The sequence below is a fragment of the Amorphotheca resinae genome, assembly GCF_003019875.1.
Source record: "Amorphotheca resinae ATCC 22711 unplaced genomic scaffold M430scaffold_12, whole genome shotgun sequence".
NCBI lineage: Eukaryota > Fungi > Ascomycota > Leotiomycetes > Helotiales > Amorphothecaceae > Amorphotheca > Amorphotheca resinae.
The window spans coordinates 593,945-610,153 of NW_020194482.1; the positions used below are offsets into that span (position 1 = coordinate 593,945).

Genomic DNA, 16,209 nt, shown 5'->3' on the forward strand with positions numbered 1-16,209 from the left:
CCGCTCTGCTGCGAGAACAGTCCGACGAGAAACAGGGCCGCCGCTCCTCCCTTTCGCGGTCGTCGTCCCCTAGTTCCGATCTCTCGTGGAGTGACACTGGCGATCTCGCCTTACAGCTGGGCGAAGAGGACCCGTTGCAGCTCCAGTTGCGCGAGTCCCTCGACGAACACGTCTTTGGTCGTGCTTCGAGACGAGGCTCCCGGCCAAGACGCGTCCGCTATCACGAAGACACTGGCGATACCGAAGACAAGGAATATCATCGGGGAATCGTCAAGGAGGACATCCCGATCCCCAATCCTGCTCCACGCACCATTAGCAGAGCGGAGCAGACTCTCGCCGCCATCATGTCGGGGGGAGAGAGACAGATGCATGGCCTCACGGGCAGGCCCTTAGTGTAGGGGACCAGGACATCAGACACAATCTGCGCACGACTAACGGTGATGCAGATACTTTACTAGCATATTTGTATCTTTGGGCGTGTTCCTGTTTGGCTATGATCAAGGTGTGATGTCCGGTATCATCACGTAGGTTGCGTCTTCCCAAAGCACCATTGAACTCGGCCTAATAGTCCTACAGCGGTCCTTATTTCAAAGATTACTTCAATCAACCCACACGAGCCGAAGTGGGTACTATGGTTGCGATTCTCGAAATCGGAGCACTGTGTTCATCCCTGGTCGTTGGTAGGGTGGGTGATATTATTGGCAGAAAGAGGACAATTCTCTATGGCTCCTGCATCTTCTTCGTCGGAGGAGCATGCCAGACCTTTGCTAGTGGTCTGCCGATGATGCTTATCGGACGGATCACAGCAGGTGTTGGGGTTGGCATGCTATCCACCATCGTACCGGTCTATCAGTCCGAGATCTCCCCTCCACACAATCGCGGCAAGCTGGCCTGCATCGAATTTTCGGGGAACATCATAGGCTATGCAACATCGGTCTGGGTAGATTACTTTTGCAGCTTCATCGACAGTGGACTCTCTTGGCGACTCCCCCTATTAATGCAATGCGTGATAGGTGCGCTCCTTGGACTAGGGAGTCTGATCATCGTAGAATCACCGAGGTGTGTTACCTGACCTCCAGTCCGAGTTGCAATACTAACCTGGCTAGATGGCTTTTGGACAATGATCACGATGAAGAAGGAATTGTGGTGATTGCTAACCTTTACGGGGGCGGCGACATCCACAACCAAAAAGCACGTGAGGAGTACCGCGAAATCAAGATGGACGTTCTCCTTTCCCGCCAAGAAGGAGAGAAGTCGTATCATGATATGTTCCGCCGCTACCATACTCGTGTCTTTATCGCCATGTCCGCACAAGCTTTTGCCCAGCTCAATGGGATCAATGTCATATCGTACTACGCACCGTACGTCTTCGAGTCGGCCGGCTGGGTTGGCCGACAAGCCATCCTCATGACCGGGATCAATGGTATCACTTATCTTTTGTCTACGGTGCCTCCCTGGTACCTTGTTGATCGATGGGGCCGGCGGTTCATTCTTCTGAGCGGTGCAATCGCCATGGTTCTGTCGCTATCCGCCATATCTTATTTCCTTTACCTTGACATACATTCTACACCTACACTCGTGGTTGCCTTTGTTATGATATACAATGCCTCTTTCGGGTATAGTTGGGGCCCGATTCCCTGGTTATACCCACCGGAAATCTTACCCCTTAGCATTCGATCTAAGGGTGCCAGCTTGTCTACTGCCACGAATTGGGCGTTCAACTGGCTCGTTGGAGAGATAACCCCAGTCCTGCAAGAGCTAATCACGTGGCGCTTGTATTTCATGCATGCATTCTTCTGTGCTACGAGTTTCATTGTTGGTGAGTGGTTTTTGCTCTACTGCTGAAATCAAACTAATAGATGTTCAGTGTATTTCATCTACCCCGAGACGGCTGGTGTAAGGTTGGAGGATATGGATTCATTGTTCGGTGACGCTACGTCTACGATGCCCACGCCAACAGCGAGGGCCGAGACTGGATCATTGCTGGGTACGAGTTCACCTGTCCCTTCAGTGGATCTTAGACGGGGCGCTATGGGTGCGAGTCCCGCTCCTGGCCGCGGCATCGGCCCATCCAGCGCCATTCCCGGTCTTGACATTGATCCTCCACATGTTGCTATTGTAGGCGGGAAACCTCAATTTACTTCGGACGAGAGGGCGGAGGGTTCTGGTGGTTGGATCTCACGCATGGTGGCCAGGAAAAAGAAGGGGAGTGGAGAGGGTGCAAGTAGCAAGAACGGACGATACACTCCCCTGGGTCAGGAGGAATAACAAGCGGACCACAGTTGGAAATTGCATTTAGAAGCTGGGTTATAGAAGGCGGGCGTACTAGGAGCTTCGCCGGGTGCTGGTGTAATATCATATCGTCACTGTTCGTGAACAACAAAGACATCTAGTGCAACGAGGGCACACTTTTACTATATTCGAGGAGGAAGAAAGGGCACTCTTGGGATTACGGCCTTCGACTCGGTGGATTCGTACGACAAAGGATGAAATTTGTGTTGACATTTGAGATCCCCGAAGTGTGGAGCTGGGGGGGCTCATAACCATGTGAAAGCCGGGGTAGCCAGCTTTGGATAGCGGCCCTTGTAACCTAAGGTAACTGATCGATCTATGTATTGTACGAAAGAGAGGAGTTTGCTGGTGCTGGTGCTGTAATCACGAGATGATAATATAGAATGCAAAAACTTCGAGCCTTCTGGAACAGTCGGAAGGCATCCGGTCTTCCCCAGGACAGTGCGTATCACAAAAGACAAAAATAGCATTCGTTCTGGTGGAGAGTTGGAAATCGTGTCCAGTTCGCTTAAAATAGCCTCAATCCAGCCAGGTCCCAGAAAGCGGCTCGTCAAGCGCGACTTTTCGAGAGAAACCCCCTTTGACAACCACTTGCCAGGGGATCATCAACCATCTTGGTCTCTCTGCATCTGCCCTCGAAGCTGCATGCCCTTCTGCGGATATGTGTGACTTCTGCAACTAGTTGACTTCTTTTCTCTCTTCATTTCTGACGACCATTGTACCCTCTTCCCTTCTCTACTCTCGTTTTCCAGCCGCGTCGCCTTACGAGCGCTGTTTTCTAACAACAGGACGCGCGCGCACAACGCACTTGTGGACGCGGATCATTTGAGCATCGATCTTTAGGCCCGCGGACACCAAGATGGCTGCGTCGAAAGGAGCTGTTGCGTCAGGAGCCGATTTGGATCAGACGACCAGAAGACGAAATGTGCAAGCCAGCACGCCTAGCAGTGGAGCAGCGAACCAGGTCGAAGTTGATGACAAGAAGACGCAAAGCAAGAAGGTGAGGCTTTGTGCTATCCTTGAGGCGCATAGCCCCTGTACAATCAACGGTATGGGGACCAAGCTTATGTGTTTTGTAGCAGACCACACAGTCGCCCCTCTTGAAGTTCCTGGATGAATGGGAATTCCTTATTGCACCTTTCATCTTCACGGCTTTCGCCTTCTTCACCCGCCTGTATAAGATTGGATTGTCGCCGATCGTGACTTGGGATGAAGCACAGTAGGACTCACCCGTCCTAGCCTCACTAGGAGAGGAGTATTGACACGCAGCACAGTTTCGGGAAGTTCGGTTCTCATTACCTCAAACGGGAGTTCTACTTCGATGTGCACCCTCCGCTTGGGAAGATGCTGGTAGGATTATCCGGCTACCTCGCGGGTTACAATGGATCTTTCGAGTTTAAGTCCGGGGAGAGATACCCTGACGAGCTCAACTATACGGTTATGCGTGCATTCAACGCTTTCTTCGGCGCGGTTACTATTCCCCTGGCCTACTACACGGCTCGTGAACTGAACTTCAAGAGACCTGCCGTGTGGTTTGTTACGCTCATGGTCCTCTGCGAGAACTCTTATACCACTATCAGCCGATTCATCCTCTTAGACTCAATGCTCTTGTGCTTCACATTCACGACTGTACTGTGCTGGGCTAGATTCCACAAACTCCAGCACAAGAGCTTCAGCTTCGAGTGGTTCGCGTGGCTTATCCTGACCGGTGTGAGCATTGGTTGCGTTTGCAGTGTCAAATGGGTTGGGTTCTTTGTTACCGCCCTGGTTGGGTTGTACACGATTGAGGATCTATGGAACAAGTTCGGTGATCTCAAGATGCCCAAGGTAAGCAGGCCCTTATGGGGTATCTTCTTTCCATACGACCCCGCTTACACCCCTGCCAGGTCGAACTTGCAGCCCATCTTGGTGCTAGAGTTGCGGGCTTGATTGTCGTTCCCGTCATTATCTACATGCTATCCTTCGCGCTTCACTTTGCAATTCTGGAGAACAGCGGTCCAGGGGATGCTCAAATGAGCTCTCTGTTCCAAGCAAACCTGAAAGGTACGGAGGTCGGAAAGGACAGCCCCCTCGAAATCGCATATGGTTCCCGAGCGACGATCAAGAATATGGGTTATGGTGGTGGCCTACTCCACTCCCACATTCAGACATATCCCGAGGGCTCTACCCAACAGCAGATTACTTGCTACCATCACAAAGATGCCAACAATGAGTGGTGGTTCTACCCTAACCGCATGCAGCCCGAATACGACCCCGAGGCACCAATCAAGTACGTTGGAGATGGTGATGTTTTGCGATTGATCCACTCCCAGACTGGCCGCAACTTGCACTCTCACGATGTCGCTGCTCCAGTCACCAAGTCCCACAAGGAGGTCTCATGTTACGGAAACACCACTGTCGGTGACGACAAGGACCACTGGACTATGGAGATTGTCAAGGATGTCGTCTCGAATGACCGAAGCAGGGTCAGAACTTTGACCACCGCATTCAGACTCAGGCATACCGTCCTCGGCTGCTATCTCCGTGCTGGGAACGTCAACTTACCGCAGTGGGGTTTCAAGCAGATTGAAACTACTTGTGTTCCTGAGAACAACCCTAAGGATGTCTACACTCACTGGAACGTTGAGGCACACTGGAATGATAAGCGTAAGTAATTCACGCGAGTGTAGTGACGTATGCTGACATGCCTCAGTTCCCGCCGCTGATGCTGGAGCGTACAAATCTCCTTTCTTCCAAGATTTCATCCATCTGAATGTTGCGATGATGACCTCCAACAACGCTCTGGTCCCTGATCCTGACAAGCAGGATGACCTCGCCTCGCAATTCTGGCAATGGCCAATCCTGCACGTCGGTCTCCGTATGTGTGGCTGGGACGACAACATCGTCAAGTACTTCCTCCTCGGCAACCCCCTCGTCTACTGGGGCTCCACGGCCTCCCTGGGCGCCCTTGGCCTCCTCGTGATCTGGTACCTCATCCGCTGGCAACGCGGCTACGACGAGCTCAAGCCGTCCGACATCGACCACATCCACTACTCGGGCATCTACCCGGTCCTCGGCTGGGTCCTGCACTACCTCCCCTTCATGGCCATGGCGCGCGTCACCTACGTGCACCACTACTACCCAGCGCTCTACTTCGCGATCCTCACCTTCGGCTTCGTCACCGACTGGGTCCTGCGGCACCAGGTCCAGAGCGTGCAGTACATCCTCTACGGCGTGTTGTACGCGGCCACCATCGGCCTGTACATCCTCTTCATGCCGATCTCCTGGGGCATGGTAGGCCCGAATCGCCAGTATAGCTATCTGAAGTGGTTCGATACGTGGAGGATGTCGGATCCATGAATGAGGACGTGGACTCTGGATGGTGGTGCTAGATAAAGATAAAGATAAAGATAAGAACAGAAACAAAACCCCTTTTTGATCGATCTCCAATGTTGTGTGAGTAGTGTATACTAAGAAAGAAATGGAAAGGGGAATGGGGATAGGGAAAAGGGAAATGAAAGAATTAGGTTCTGACTTGAAGCACAGAGAGCAGAGACTAAAGAAAATATCCATCCATCTCACTCCTAGCTGAAACTCATCTTATGTGTCTGTGTCTCTGTGTGCGTGTGTGTGTGTGTGTATGTGTGTTTTTTATCTCTCAAACAAAAAATCTCCCCTTTTTTTTTAGCTTGCTTGCTTGCTTGCTTGCTCATGTCAGACGAATGAAATGAATGAATGAAATGAATGAATGAAATGAATGAATGAATTAGTGAGTGCCATGGGATATGAATAAAATGGGATATTTGCTCTTGCTCTTTGGGTTTCAACTTTCGGGAGGGCGTTCACTGGCTAGAAAGAAAGCAAGCAAGCATGTTATGTATTGTATTATATATAAAAAAAGGGGGGAAGTCTTTCTTGGGTTTTTATATAGATTATGGTATGTGTATTGAAATGTATTGAATTATAACTACTGCATACCTCCCTCCCTATCTATCTAGATAAGGTAACAAAGGTAGGTGAGGTACTATAAAAAGACACGCAGAATCAAAATCAAAATCAAAATCAAATCAAGCAGAAGCAGAAGCAGTCAAATTGCCTCTAGCTTCCTGATCACGCTCCAGCGCTTCGAAGAGCGATTTAAAATTCCCGGCTCCGAAGCCAGAAAAGTTGTTCCGCTGGATAATCTCGATGAAGACTGTTGGGCGATCGAGAAGATGCTGTGGGGGGCGATTAGCGTGAGTGAAATAAATAGAAAAAAAAAGGGGGGGGGGAGAGAGAGGGACGAACCTTGGTGAAAAGCTGTAATAGATATCCACCCTGATCGAAATCGATCAAGATGCCCAATCTCCGCAACGTCTCAAAGTCCTCTTCGAGATGGACCCCGGCCGCTTTCAGCTTCGAGCGCATGGCGACGTAGTACGTGTCCGGGATGCTGATGAACTCGAGACCGCGGGCGCGCAGGCGGGACACGGTCGAGATGATATCCCGGGTGCGCAGAGCGATGTGCTGCACGCCGGGCCCGTTGTAGAAGTCGATGAACTCTTCGATCTGCGAGCGCCGCTTGCCGGGCGCCGGCTCGTTGATGGGCATCTTGATGTGCTCGTGCGGCGCGGCCATGACGACGGAGCGCAGGCTGGAGAACTCGGTGCAGATGTCTTGGTCGTCGACGGACCAGAAGCGGTGGAAGCCGAGAGCCCGCTCGTAGCTGGGATGGAGGGGTTAGTTGGGGTGGGGGAGGGGGGGGGGGAGGGGAGGGGACGGACTAGGCGCAGATCTCGTCCATGGCGTTCCAGTCTTGGTTGCCGACGCAGTGGTCGATGGCTTCGAGTTCGATCGAGGGAAGGACTGCATTGATAGGGTCCTCGCTGTCTTTTGGTGCTCGATAGCCGGGCAGGAAGAGCCCATGGTAGGCCTTACGCTCCACGAGGGTGTGGATAGTCTCGCCATATGCCTGGATGGCGGCCATCTTAACAACACCGTCCTCGTCGGAAATCGTCTGGGGGGCTGAGACCGAGACGGCACCGCGGGCCAGCGCTTGGTCGTACACCTGGTCGACGCTGTCAACCTCGAAGGCCACATCCTTCACGGCGTCGCCGTGCTTGGTTAGATGGTCGGCCATGCTGGCGAGGAGGTCTTGGTCGGCAGGGTCTTCTGCCTGCCCGGCGGTCCGCAGCGGCGAGCTCAGGACGAAGGTAACATCCCCGTTGCGGAGGACATAGCTCGCAACTGCTCGTGAACCGGTATCGAGACCCTTATATGCCACCAGGTGGAAACCCAAGCGTGCGGTGTAGTATGTCACGGCTTGCTTTGCGTTCCCGACATACCAGTGGACGTGGTCGTAGCCTCTGTACTCTCCGATCGTCTCCTCATTTTCAGGGAGAGCTCCAGGCCGACTGTCGTCGTGCAAGGAATCAAAAGACGGGCTCTGATCATGCTCTGCGTGAGGGGCCATTGCTCAAGAAAGACAAAAACACCTGGTGATATGAGAGGACGTGGAATGAGATGATATAGAGGAAGCAAGCAGATCAATGAGACCGTCTTGGGAAAATAGAGATGACGAAATAAGGGAAATCGGATGTCCGCTACCTACTTAGATATATCATATATGATCGCTCAAGGTATAACCTGACTCGAAGGCAATGTTGCAAGAAGATGGTGTTCGAGAGGCAGAAAGCCATTGTTGCCGTTGTTAACCTCGCAAAGCCGAGTTGGTGTGGGCGGGGCGGCGCCGGCGGGAGGCGGGGTGGCATAAGTGATCTCATCGTCGCTGAGGCGGGCGCATTCCGCCTCTTCTTAAGCCGAGCAGAGCTCGTAAACAGGACGACAGAGAGAGAGAGATTCTGTGCGAAAAGAGTAATACGTTATGATCAATACCCACCTGCCCACCTTGCCTTTGAGCATGATTTCTACTTAAACTTCAACAGCTGGACACTTCCAGCGTATGGCACGACCGGGCGAATCCATTCCTCACATCAGACACCACCAGTCGCAGTCGCAATGCCACTTAGCCGCAACGACCAACATGTGCTATCAGCACTATTCGATGCTGAGGGAATACCGTCAAGAACTGCCCCATTCACAGAAGAACCCCACTGGGCCCTTCCAGGCATTCCACCAACCATTCTCCAGCACCTGCAAGAGCTCGAGGTAAAAGCCATCAGGCCACTCAACTCGCCCTCGCCATCACACCAAGAAATCGACGCAGCAGTCACCGAATTAACGCATATCCTCGAGCAGTATCCCACATATGCACCCGCCTGGAACAATCGCGCCCAGGCGGTACGTATGCTGGTGGGGGAAACCCTCCACGAACCGGCTGTGGCTGCTAGCACACTGTACTCCGACCTGTGCGAGGCTCTGCGACTAGCCGCGCCGACGCAATTAAATCCAAGTGTCTCGCCGCTCCAGAGAAAGTGCCTGGCATCCGCGTATACGCACCGGGCGCATCTGCTGCTCAAGGCGTCGAAGTCAGTGGCAGAAGATCCTTCCCGAAGTAAGATGCTGCCAAGGGAGCTCCAAGGAATCAATAGCGCAGGACTGGAGAAGATGGCGGCCGCCGACTTCAGAGAGGGAGGGAAGTATGGGAATGAGATTGCGAAGCATATGGCAGTGCAGCTGAATCCGTATGCCAAGCTCTGTGGGGAGGTTGTGAGAGAGGCCATGATTGAACATATGAGGGAGAATGGATTCGTTCCGAATGTCGCGCCTAGGTTCGTAGGAGACTGATGCCAAACCGCTGTACTTCTCGCAAAGCCTCATAGGACAGGTGACAGCGATTGGATGTTAAAAGAAGGCCTAAGGGTTGAGTCAACATGCCATTCAAATGTAAATATTGTGAACAAATATACCGTTGGTATTTGTGCTAGACACTCTGGACATCTCGACTCCTTGACTGTGATCCCTAGCCAGGCTCAAGGCAACCGGACGCCTGGTATCGCAGGCAAATGTTGGCCTATTATATTCTTGTATTGTTGATGTTGAACTAGGAGTGTTATGAAGATTACGCAGTTGTTTATATTTGTCCCGGCGGTGAGAGATAATCCTATCGTTGGTACCTAGGTGCCTTGTCTGTTTCACGACAAAGATCATCTCGGTAAAGCACATCTTGGCAATTCAACAAAAGGTCGTGCAGTTGAAGAAACGCAGCTGAACTTGTAGAGCTTGTTGTTCTTTCCTTGGCCCCTTTGTCAAACTTGACTTCGACTCTCCCTTTCTCAAGACATGTCGTCGTCTTCGTTAACAATGCCCCACATACGTAGAGACGCCACAGTAGATGATTGGCAAACCCTCCACAGTAACACTCCGGAATCCGACATGCTGAATATACACACCAACTAGGACCTGACAATTGAGAATTCCTACGGCAGCGCCACTCCCGTTGCGTATGTGATTGCCACAGGACTGGGAGATATCTGGCAGCCTTGCATAACTCAGAGGAACAGATGTGAGACACTAACGCAGCGCTGGTGATCAGCCTTTCGAATTTCCAAGCCCTGTAGGCAACGTACGCCTGTCTGGGTCATGTCGAAGACTCCGAACCGTTCAGTCTCCATTGCCAACTTGCCAAGCAAAGGCAGCGGACCAATCAGCTACAGCTCGACCTGCAAGGCTGAATTATACATTCGCTATCGCAGGGAGAGCATCCAGGGTGTCCTGTATCTACCGGGCATACGTGGACATTGTACAATGAGCACTCTGGGTCATAGCTGGGGCATAGCCATCAATTGAGTTGGGGGAGTAAGCCTTTAGAGCGAGTCAGCAAGTGGAACACATGTTCGCGTTTCTATTTTCATTGGCACCTTCGTCTCTTGGTATTTCTGGGCAAGGCTGGGCAGGGTTGAGGCAGGTGGCACTATACCTGATAACAGCCAACCAAGAAGGCCTGTCTACTGTATCTGACCTTATCTCAAATCAGCGCTGTAATCATAGTCATACCGTACGCGAGTAGAACAAGTCAGTGCATATCTGGAATCAATGGACGTCTACAAAGAGGCCGTGTTGAATCCCGTACGGAGGATGTCTTGGGCGGTACTTCCGGGAGCCTATGAGAACGTGATGGCAGACCACGCCTCTGGGTCGGGGCTTTCACAGCCTGTGCATGGCTCGATGGCTCTAGTCTGGATGCATCCACGGTTCACCCAACAATGCAGCTTCCCTAGCACGGGAGACACAGTGAGATGCGCTTTGCAGCCATTCTGGCCTTTTCCCTGTGGTCGCGGCCATATCCCTCTAGTGGCAATGGTTGCCGACTGTCCGTTCGGTCCCCCTTCTAGTAGCTGTTATTCCCCTGTCTCTGCTCGACAAACAGGGAGCTATTTGTACGCGTACCAGGTGCACATCTTTTGTCGTCTCTTCTCTGCTTTCTCTGCCTTGTTTTGCCGTTCGACTTGAAAACAGAATTGCCCTCTGTCCCCATCTACTAGAACATCTCCGCCCTCCGACAAAGAGATCGAGACGGAAAATCTACTTTTCCGCTAGCGTCACGCTTGTAGACAAGCGAGACAAGCGAGGCAAGGCAGGGCCCAGATTATTTTGGGACCGTGGGAGACGAGGCTCGCGGTTTTTGATGGCCTCTTGGAACACAACTTCTTTTCCCCTCTGATTCATCCTCCCGTCTTCAACATCCTCTCTCCCCCTTTACCACACTGCTTCACCGCATCACTACATTACTTCTTCTCTCCATTGACCCCACGCCGTTGTCCCTCAACCCTTCCTCACCCCGCACATCTCCTGCGGGCTGAGATTCTGACGGTCGCACCTGGCCCCAGCCTGCCTTGCAAACGACGGACCGCCCTACGCAAAACCTCCGACGAAATTACTTCAACATCCCCGCCGATCTCTTTGCCCCTCCTCTGATATCACATACTGGGGGCCCATTTCCCAAAACCCTCAGCGATCATCAACGACAATGTCTTCGGTCGTTGCTGAGGGTGAGGATGGTCACGAGACGCCTGGTAAATCCCCACTCTTTTTGAGCAAAACTTGGCCCAAGGAAACCACTGACTCTTACTCTTCTTACTCATATATAGTCATTGCTCACGGCCAGACTCAACATCAGAGCCAGCACAGTGACATTGCAAAGGCTGTTATGAACAGCTGCGCCTCGTCCACAATGTCTAGTCCCCCTCTCAGCCCTGCCCCAAATCCCTCGACTACCACCACCGCCGACCATAACCTCGCTATCCCAAAGCTACACGAACCCCAGCAGAGCCATGCTGCCCCTCCAACTACAACCTCCTTAGGACGAGCTCTGCTCGGAAATACACTTCATGAGGGAGTTGGTCACCCTCTCAGTGACACGCCCATGGGAAGTGCGACGCCGGCTACTGCTCCAGGCAGTCCGCGGATGTGAGTATTTTCCGTTTGCCATTTATGTGGCACATACAACCCTCCTCTGATTCTAGCATTGGAAGTCCAAGCAAGTCATGGATGAGTCATTGATCGAGTAGAGTCCAGCAGAAGGTACAGACTCAAAGGTACTGATTCTGCCACTAGCATGCCCATCAGACAGAACTCGGGCTCTTCAACTCCTCGAGTCAGACCACCAGCAACGACCCTAAATATCCCTGGTATGACTAGATCGCGAGTATCCCCCGATGGCAAGATATCACAGAGAGACGTTGGGGCCAAGCTGGTTGTGATTATGGTCGGATTGCCTGCTAGAGGAAAGTCCTATATCACCCGGAAGCTCCAGCGATATCTATCCTGGCAACAACACGAATCGCGAATATTCAATGTTGGGAACAGAAGACGAGTAGTAGCGGGTGCCACCACAGGTCCCGTCGAAGCACCAAGCTCTCCACCGCGATCTCCTCAGAAATCATCCCGACCCGTCCGCACAGGATCGATTCAAGGAGTCATTGATGCGCCTACGCAGGCCGCCCATATCCTCTTGAATGGCGTTGATCCCACAATCCAGGAGGCGGTCGACGGCGAAGCACAGGAGAAAAACAAGCCTATCCAGCTGCCAAGATCTGAAAGTATGGATCAATCTGCCGAGTTCTTTGACCCCAACAATACGAAAGCCGCGGCCATTAGAGAGCAAGTTGCTATGTCAACTCTAGATGAGCTCTTGGCTTTCCTTCTCGAGCAGGGTGGTTCTGTTGGTATCCTTGATGCAACCAACAGTACGATAGCGCGTCGCCAGACTCTGTTCAATCACATTAAGCGTCGAGAGCCGAAGCTTGGCATCCTCTTTATTGAGAGTGTCTGCGAAGACGAAAAGGTGACTATTTCATATCAATTTGAGAAAATCCTAGCTAACTGTTCCGAGCTTCTCGAGACAAATATGCGCTTGAAGCTACGTGGTCCAGACTACAGAGGTAAAGATCCTGAGACTTCTTATCTGGACTTCAAGAAGCGAGTTGAAGCGTATGAGAGTGCCTATGTCCCGCTGGGCAAGTATGAAGAGGAACATCACATGCAGTATATTAAGATGATCGACGTGGGGAAGAAGGTCATCCATTATCAGTTGTCGGGCTTCCTTGCAAGTGGAATTGCTGCTTACCTGTCGACATTTAACCTCTCGCCTCGCCAGATTTGGATCACTCGGCACGGCAAATCTTACGACAATTGTCTAGGCAAAATTGGCGGAGATTCAGACCTCACACCTGAAGGGCGAAAATATGGCACTGTTCTCTACAACTTCATTGGCCACAAGCGCAAGGAATGGGAGTTTGATCAGAAGAAGAGAGCGATCGAGAGCTCGTCGCTCCCACCCAAGCCGGGAGACCACACTCCACCCTATCCGGAGCTTCTTGGCGAGCTCGAGGAAAAGAACTTCTGCGTATGGACATCCATGCTCAAGAGAAGCATTCAAACTGCGGCCGACTTTGACGAGGACGACGATTATGATGTCAAAAACTGGGAGATGCTGAATGAGCTTAATGCTGGCTCATTTGAAGGCCTGACGTACGAAGAGATTGAACAACAATTTCCTGACGAGTTTCAGAAGCGGGCGAAGGATAAATTGCATTACATCTATCCTGGCGTTGGAGGCGAGGGCTATCTACAAGTTATCAGCCGTCTCAGGGATATGGTCCGAGAGCTTGAACGCATCAAAGACCACGTCTTGATTGTTGGACACCGCTCTATCGCTCGCGTTCTGATGGCGTACTTCATGGATCTCACGAGAGACGACATTGCCGATCTCGATATGCCTCTCGGTATGCTTTACGCCATCGAACCAAAGCCATATGGCATCGACTTCCATGCCTACAAATATAACGAGAAGAATTGCTGGTTTGATGAGCTTCCTGGGTATGTGCCGCAGAAGGAGACCAAGAAGGGTAATTAAACATCAAATGGAGGACGGTTTCGATGAATGATTTATTATGGGCGGGGGGTTTAGGCACTTACGAATATTCTGACTTGCTTTTTGCTTGCATAGCGACGGTGGCTGGCCATGGAGTTTGTGGCACTAGAACGACGCGATGCGCTCGCTGGGTTGGCAGTGGGAGGGATGGCTGGTACGGCGCAACAACGGATCGGGACGGGGATAACATAATGAAACTGCAGGCATGGCTTACTGGCTTCATAGTTTGTTATCAAGACAAACCACTGTAATATTATTGGGATTGCTTGCTACGCTATAGACAAAAAGACTGGCTTATACTATTACTTGAAGTCTCTTCCCATGTGCTTGTGTCCGTTGTGAGATTCGGGCTGGCCAAATGTCTTAAACAGGCTGCTTGCAACATAGCTATAATGTGTAGCTTCTGAAATAAAGAACAATTAATCTCGTCTTGGTCGCCCCTGAAATCTGCTGAAGTGAGTGAGTGTCCCATCACAATCACAATGGTCGCGAGGCGCGTCACCCCACAGAAACCACGCTTCAAAGAAGTCCGGAGTAGTCCCCCCACATCCGACTCTCCCTTGCTCAAAGATCGATAGCAAGTCAAGCATCACTGGATCAGCCCCATGGATCAGATCCTTGGGCATTGGAAACTGACTGGCGGGAACTGTTGACGACCAAGACACGGATCGCGATGTCTAGCAATCTCATTCAACCTGGTGAGCCATCCTTCTTCTTCTCTTTGAAGCCGCTACGGAACCAGATCGATACAGTCCTGGCTTTGTCTGCATCAACCCGCTTTAGAAGGTCTCACGCAGCTAACAATGAACCTGATACAAGGCACTATCAATTCGGTCGTCGTCCTTTAAAGCCGTTCTTTCCTACCGGAAACCGACAGGCCGCCCAAGATCATTCACTGGATCGCCAGTACCAGATTTTCAATCAAGGCCATCGGGAACCCTCGACCCTCATACTCGAAAGCTCCTGAGGATACTGAACCTTCGAACTGATATACTATCCCGCTGCCGCTTATCTTCCGAGACCACCACCAATACTAGGATATTTACAGCCTGGCATATCTCGTTCAATCTCTGGACGCGAAGAGGGCACACGACAAGCACCAATCAGTATCTCTCCAGTTGGCGCATATCCAAGTTCGAGAATCCCAGGAAGTACTTGACGGTCGCAACACTTCTATCAATGTCTACAGCTTCTAAAAAACGCAAGTTCGGCGATGTGGCTGCTCCAACGAAGTACTACGCGGTTCGGGCGGGGCATAGGCCCGGCGTGTACTTGAACTGGGCGGATTGCCAGGAGAACATTACTGGTTTCAAGGGAGCTTCATGTAGGTTCCAACACTGTGCTGAGATCTTGAATCATGTTTTTGCTTGCTAACATCTATGGGAACGCAGTCAAATCATTCTTTTCAGAACAAGAGGCCAGAGACTTCGCCGCGGGCAGAGCTACCTCTGGCGCCTCATCAGCTTCGAAACCCCAGGGAGACAAGTTCTATGGCGTGGCAGTTGGTCGCGTGCCAGGGGTCTATGAGGATTGGAACGATGCCGCGGAACAGATAAAGGATGTCAAGGGCCCGAAGTATAAGAAGTTCGCCACGAGGGCTGAGGCGGAAGAGTTTGTTAGAACTGGTGGGAAGACCTCTATCAAGGTCACTGTGCGTGAACCAACTCCGAAGAAGGTCAAAAGAAGTGTAGATTCTTCTTCTAAGGAGAAAACCGTGACGGTCTATACAGATGGGAGCAGTCGGGGAAATGGAAAGGTTGGGGCAATAGCTGGTGTTGGTGTGTACTTTGGCGATAACGATCCAAGGTAAACATAAACCCCTCTCATCCCTATGATTTACGGCATATCGTACTTATTCGTTCCACAGAAACGTCTCGGAGCCATTAAAGGGCGAGATCCAAACAAACCAACGGGCAGAATTGACTGCCATCCAGCGCGCTCTTGAAATTGTCCCTAGATCAGCCAATATACATATCATCACTGACAGCAACTACGCCATTAACTGCTCTACAGTCTGGTATGTTAGCTGGAAGAGAAATAACTGGACCACCTCCCAAAACGGACCGGTGCTGAACAAGGACTTGATTATGGCGATCAGAGCGTTGATCGATGAGAGGGACGCGAAGGGTGCAAAGACAGAAATGGAGTGGATCAAGGGGCACAGTGCTGACCATGGGAACGAGGCCGCGGACAGACTTGCTGTTGCTGGGGCTTTCGCTAACCGCTCTTGAATCTGCCATTAGGAAGGGGGATATCTCTCCAATCTGGAAACAATATCAGCAGCACTTGAAGGTTTACAGAGAGTGCGCCCGTTATTTCCATTTCCCCAGAAAGCTGCGCCAAGAATCCGGGTAAGCGGAATCTGTACTTCTCTGTATGATTGATGTGGCGATAGCCCAGACTATCGAATGGGAACGATGGATTCCATGGAGTGTGTTTGTAACGATGGGTTCAGCTATGTATAGGCTATGGGCTTTCCTTTATTTTGGAGCTGTCATGGTGTTTGATCTTCTGAGGCACCGGAACGGGCCTTGCCTTATGGTGGGTGGGGAATGGCTGGATGGTTCTGTATGTCGGAGACTTAATACCCAGCTGTCAGCAAGACAGAATTGATTATGTAGTCT

The 16,209-nt window shown here is 51.5% G+C and overlaps 6 protein-coding genes across 6 annotated transcripts; 5 read left to right on the forward strand and 1 right to left on the reverse strand.

Moving 5' to 3' along the window:
- Positions 1–344: 344 nt before the first annotated feature.
- On the forward strand, positions 345–2,268 carry M430DRAFT_109241 (hypothetical protein; the record flags this gene model as incomplete). Its single annotated transcript, XM_024861264.1, has 5 exons — positions 345–394; positions 447–524; positions 577–1,059; positions 1,107–1,819; positions 1,868–2,268. 5 exons carry the CDS (start codon positions 345–347, stop codon positions 2,266–2,268), a joined length of 1,725 nt encoding a protein of 574 aa, XP_024717426.1.
- A 591-nt stretch (positions 2,269–2,859) lies between these two features.
- Positions 2,860–5,776, forward strand: M430DRAFT_61492 (glycosyltransferase family 39 protein). The gene is made up of 5 exons (XM_024868928.1): positions 2,860–3,292; positions 3,372–3,511; positions 3,567–4,119; positions 4,179–4,938; positions 4,985–5,776. Exons 1-5 carry the CDS (start codon positions 3,152–3,154, stop codon positions 5,629–5,631), a joined length of 2,241 nt encoding a protein of 746 aa, XP_024717427.1. The 5' UTR covers positions 2,860–3,151; the 3' UTR covers positions 5,632–5,776.
- A 412-nt stretch (positions 5,777–6,188) lies between these two features.
- M430DRAFT_128062 (hypothetical protein) lies at positions 6,189–7,979 on the reverse strand. The gene is made up of 3 exons (XM_024862051.1): positions 7,035–7,979; positions 6,559–6,976; positions 6,189–6,488 (listed from the first exon to the last, which is right to left on the reverse strand). Exons 1-3 carry the CDS (start codon positions 7,721–7,723, stop codon positions 6,339–6,341), a joined length of 1,257 nt encoding a protein of 418 aa, XP_024717428.1. The 5' UTR covers positions 7,724–7,979; the 3' UTR covers positions 6,189–6,338.
- Positions 7,980–8,100: 121 nt separating this feature from the next.
- On the forward strand, positions 8,101–9,035 carry M430DRAFT_37199 (hypothetical protein). Its single transcript, XM_024867077.1, has one exon. The coding sequence runs from the start codon at positions 8,269–8,271 to the stop codon at positions 8,995–8,997; it is 729 nt and encodes a 242-aa protein (XP_024717429.1). The 5' UTR covers positions 8,101–8,268; the 3' UTR covers positions 8,998–9,035.
- Positions 9,036–11,383: 2,348 nt separating this feature from the next.
- On the forward strand, positions 11,384–13,567 carry M430DRAFT_31017 (hypothetical protein; the record flags this gene model as incomplete). Its single annotated transcript, XM_024866001.1, has 2 exons — positions 11,384–11,619; positions 11,767–13,567. 2 exons carry the CDS (start codon positions 11,384–11,386, stop codon positions 13,565–13,567), a joined length of 2,037 nt encoding a protein of 678 aa, XP_024717430.1.
- Positions 13,568–14,764: 1,197 nt separating this feature from the next.
- On the forward strand, positions 14,765–15,816 carry M430DRAFT_109156 (hypothetical protein; the record flags this gene model as incomplete). Its single annotated transcript, XM_024861260.1, has 3 exons — positions 14,765–14,909; positions 14,977–15,391; positions 15,453–15,816. The coding sequence occupies 3 exons, from the start codon at positions 14,765–14,767 to the stop codon at positions 15,814–15,816; spliced, it is 924 nt and encodes a 307-aa protein (XP_024717431.1).
- Positions 15,817–16,209: the final 393 nt, after the last annotated feature.